The 4,263-nt window shown below is 38.4% G+C and overlaps 1 protein-coding gene across 6 annotated transcripts in view; it reads right to left on the bottom strand.

The window, feature by feature from the left end:
* Window positions 1–68: 68 nt before the first annotated feature.
* LOC107573653 (probable C-mannosyltransferase DPY19L3) overlaps window positions 69–4,263 on the bottom strand; it is an 18,612-nt gene continuing 14,417 nt past the window's right edge. For 3 of the 6 annotated variants that reach the window (XM_016260094.1, XM_016260095.1, XM_016260093.1), the window contains exons 10-16: window positions 3,913–4,014; window positions 3,644–3,717; window positions 3,199–3,357; window positions 2,515–2,637; window positions 2,005–2,116; window positions 566–622; window positions 71–219 (exon numbers count right to left, since the gene is read on the bottom strand). In XM_016260094.1, the coding sequence (XP_016115580.1) occupies window positions 133–219; window positions 566–622; window positions 2,005–2,116; window positions 2,515–2,637; window positions 3,199–3,357; window positions 3,644–3,717; window positions 3,913–4,014 (714 nt within the window). In that variant the 3' untranslated portion in view covers window positions 71–132. Of the gene's footprint in view, window positions 220–565; window positions 623–2,004; window positions 2,117–2,514; window positions 2,638–3,198; window positions 3,358–3,643; window positions 3,718–3,912; window positions 4,015–4,263 lie in introns of all 6 variants that reach the window. The other 3 variants (XM_016260097.1, XM_016260091.1, XM_016260092.1) reach the window with 2 other exon arrangements.

Here is a 4,263-nt window from a genome sequence, read left to right as displayed (position 1 = left end):
GCTCTTATCGATGCCAATGAGTACCCTTCGTAGTGCCATCGGTGGCTTGCATGCCTAAGGTTGCAGACCTCTTGTCTGATCGTTGTCTGCGAGAGTTTGCTTGTAGCGTGTAAGAGGAAGATTACAGCTGCTTTACCTGATCCACTCCATTAGCTCCACTGTGTCTGGGTCATAAAACTCTCTCAGCTCAGAAATCTCCTCCATCAGTCTGGGCCAGAACTGTCAACAGATAGACAGCGATTGAGATGGAGGGAGAGTGTGAGACTGCTGTAATGGGAATGACTCACAACAATCAATGATCAACAAAGCAGCCCAACAAACATCCAAATACACAAACATACAAACGCACAATTCATATCTGATTGCTCATTCCCAGTGCTGTGTAAACAGAGAAAAAAAATAGCATTGCGGAATCAGAACTCTCTTAAAAAACACGCACAGTGTGATACGAATTCCATTTACGTGCACTAGGATTCCTGCGTGACTGTTTATGGCGTACAGCGACCCAGGCAGCTTAGCAATATACGCAAATAGATACATGACAGCATAGTTGAAAATGTCTTACCTTGTAATAAAGAAACGCCAGTATTACAATAGGAACAGAGTACCTGATCAATCTCATCTGTGGAAACAGATTAATAATATAAATGGATAAATAACCATATAAATGGGAAGAAACAGGACGTAATGGTTTAGGATCTAGGGCTGTAACTACATTGCCACCTAGTGGGGAAATGAAATGTTCAGCTGTGTGCACACTTGCACATTTATGCTGAAAAAAGAAAACCATTCCTTACTGAAACTCAATATTAGTTCATAACATTGAGCATTACAGCTTCAAAATTACATTTGTATATAGCGATATGTGATAACCGTGGGCTTTCATACGTGCTGAATTGTATTATTAGACCCATGTTTTTTTGCTATTGCTTGTATTGAGTATAGAGGAGAGCAGGGTAAACTCTATTGTATCCTTAATCTACCAAACCTATTTGTTATATGAACATATAGAAGTGCACGAGAAAAACAGTCAGTAAATTTGTAACATTACAAACAAAACCGTAAAAAAAAAACATTGCATATATTTTTGCTTATGTTGGTGAATCGGCAACATAGTCATGTAATAGTTGCTGGGAAGCAAAGTGTGTCTGATGCTTTGGGGTAAGATACTGTGAGAAAGTTGTGAGCTTTGCAGCCAATGCAAGAAATATTATTAGAAAATGTTGAAAATTGCTGCACTAACTGCATTAAACTTACAAAAAGTTTTGATTTAGGAAAACATTTTTATGAAAATGTGAATAATATGCAGGGAGATAAGACTTTGAATTGGACTGTGCATTAGTAAGCGACTTTTATATGAAATGTAAATTATTCATGTGATCCTCTCACATTACACAACATACCCCTAACATCAGACAAGTTTCACAGGAAAATATTGTTTTTCATTAGACAGTCATATTTATACAGAATATATATCCTGAAATATGTTACTTATTATTACTTCTGTCTAATTTCTCCTTTCTGCAGCTCAGACCTTTCTCCTCTACAATGCGTTTATGTGTGCATTCAAAAGTTTTGGGTAAGATTTTTTTTTTTTTTTCGTTAGAAAACTTTTATTCAGCAAGGACACATTAAAGTGACAGTACAGACATTTCTATTACAAAATACGTATGTTTTAAATAAATGCTTTAGAACGTTTTACTCATCAAAGAAGTATTATTGATAATAATGAGAAATTTTACTTGAGCATCAAATCAGCATATTAGAATGAATTCTGAAGGATCATGTGACACTGTTGTAATGGCTGCCATCACAGAAATAAATTACGTAAGATATATTAAAATAGAACAGTTATTTTAAATTGTAATAATATTTCATTGCTGTTTTTACTGACATTTCCCAAACTTTTGAATGCTATTGCCAATATCTCTCATTTACAATGTATGTGTCTGCTAAATGACTAAATGTAAATGTGTGTTTGTGTGACAGATCTCAGTGGCTCACCGTGGTTTTAGTGTTGCAGTGAAGGACCCTCAGATACAACGACCACACCTCCTTACCACACACCCCAAAGGCAGCGAAAGCACACATATGGCCAGTCCACAAATATTTCATCCTGCCAGCAGCAAAGATAGAAATCAATCATAAAGCTCAGACAACACACTGCAAACATGAAAGACTCGAACAGCATTCATTTTCAACTATTACTATTCTGACACCAAACTAAACTTTATGAAGCGATATCGCAAAGTTCTAGCATAATTCATTCATCATTAAAATCTCGAATGAACCGTCAACTTGGGATACAGACTAATAAGATGAAGAAGATCACAAATCAGAAGCGGTGTGGAGGACAGGAAATGAAAGTGGAAGCAGAAAAGAGGTTGGAATTGAGATGCACCATAGCAGCAGCAGAAGGGAATGAAATTACAGACGGTAGAGTGAGGAAAATACAGAAGGAAAATATTTGCATGGAGGGAAAGAGATATGTGGTATGAAAGCAAACTTGTTTACCTCATAGTGGAAAATGCGAGGAGGCCGAAGAAGACGGTGTGCAAGAGATTGTAAGCAATGTCCGGACGCATCCTAAAGGTCCTGTCCTCTTTCTCCCTGCTTGCTTGGCCTGACCCATTCATGCTGGGATGAAGAATTAGGAATCAAACAAGAATACTACCACACATTAAAACAGCTGTATTATTCAGAGTTCAAGCGTGTGTGTTTTCTTAAAGTCTAGAAGGGTTAACAGCCTATCTGATTAGTGTGTGTGTGTGTGTGGTGCAAAGCCTCTGGGTGTTTATGGGCTCCTGTGATTCTGATAAGAAAAGAGAACAAAAAAAAGAGGGCCACAGCAGACCTTAAAGCAACAGCAAATCTGCTTTGAACTGAACATAATAACAGATTTAAAAGCCCTAATGAAAAAACTACATCTAGTGTCCAATTATTGTGTAGCACATCTAATAAAGACTAATAACTCTAATTGTAAATTAGCATTATGACCTGTGGTGGACGAGGTGGTTATGAAGCTATAATCACTGCTCTGTTGGTCATTTTTTCAGCCTATTTTTGTGCTCCAATTAGAAAAATGAACATTATGAGAATATTTAAATTCCCAGATACACGTCTCGTTAACGCGTAGCATACGGCATGGTAGTGTGCCTGAGCATTTCAAACAGAGAGGAAGTGATGCGGTAGTTTTACCTGAGATTAGAGAGCACCACCAGCAGCAGCAAGATGAAGAGCACACTGAGTGTGCACAGATACGGATAGAGCAGCACTGTGCCAGCCAACCGCTCAAATGTATCCAATGGCAACAAGCCAAAAGCCTCTTCACACAGATAGAGACTGGCATCAAAGTCTCTGAAAGAAAGAGGCAGGGAGGGAGTGAGGGCGACAGGATATATATTACACAGATTATTGGGAGCAGCAATTCATCTGATCAACTGAAATGGCTTCATAACTATCTAGTGGATGAGCAGATTATATTGTGTGCCAGATGTTATTTTTCCACCAGAGCTGGACGCGGATTAATGGCTCGCTCTAGTCTCGGAGTAGATCTCACTTCTGAATAAGACACCACGATATGGCATTTGACTGATGATAAAAGGCTTAGATGTAGCGCCACAAGTGATGACCAAAGACTTACCTCGTTGCCCCGAAGCCAAACTTGGCCTTTATGAACTTAAAGATGTGCTCATCGGATTTCAGTTGGAGTATTTTCTGTCAATTAAAATGGAGAGAGTGATTCAAGTAAGTGTCTCATGAGATCGGGGATGTGGGTTTTTATGAGAGTGAGATATGAAGAAAGACAATGAGAGTGAAAGCAAAGCTAGTGTCTCAGGAGGACACGGTAGAGAAGCTCTATTTTATCATTAATGACAGGACAGACGATGTAAAACACGATTCATAGCTCACCTTGGCTGAATAATTGATGGTGAAAGTTAATGTGAGGACTAGGAGTGTGTGAAGAGCCAGTTTTCCTACTCGTATGACAAAGCCGCCCGTCTTTAGTCCCATCTGAAAGCCACACATGCACACAGCAGGTATTAATAAATAAACTACAACACTATTCTTAGCCTCAGTTTTCAATCAAAATAGAACTGGATGTTAGGGAACACAGATAAAGCTTGGGCAAGAAAACAAAAGTGATGAAGTGTCTCATGTAAACATTTTTTAGTCTAAAACGAATGGGATGCGTTTTCAGGAAATCTCTTTAAAGTAATTGCTTTTGGTTCATAGTGATGAGTGTGCCTACTGTACTTTGAC

Source organism: Sinocyclocheilus grahami, unplaced genomic scaffold, assembly GCF_001515645.1.
Source record: "Sinocyclocheilus grahami isolate Dianchi unplaced genomic scaffold, SAMN03320097.WGS_v1.1 scaffold1994.1, whole genome shotgun sequence".
NCBI classification, from domain to species: Eukaryota; Metazoa; Chordata; class Actinopteri; order Cypriniformes; family Cyprinidae; genus Sinocyclocheilus; species Sinocyclocheilus grahami.
This window is presented reverse-complemented; position numbering and strand designations above follow the sequence as displayed.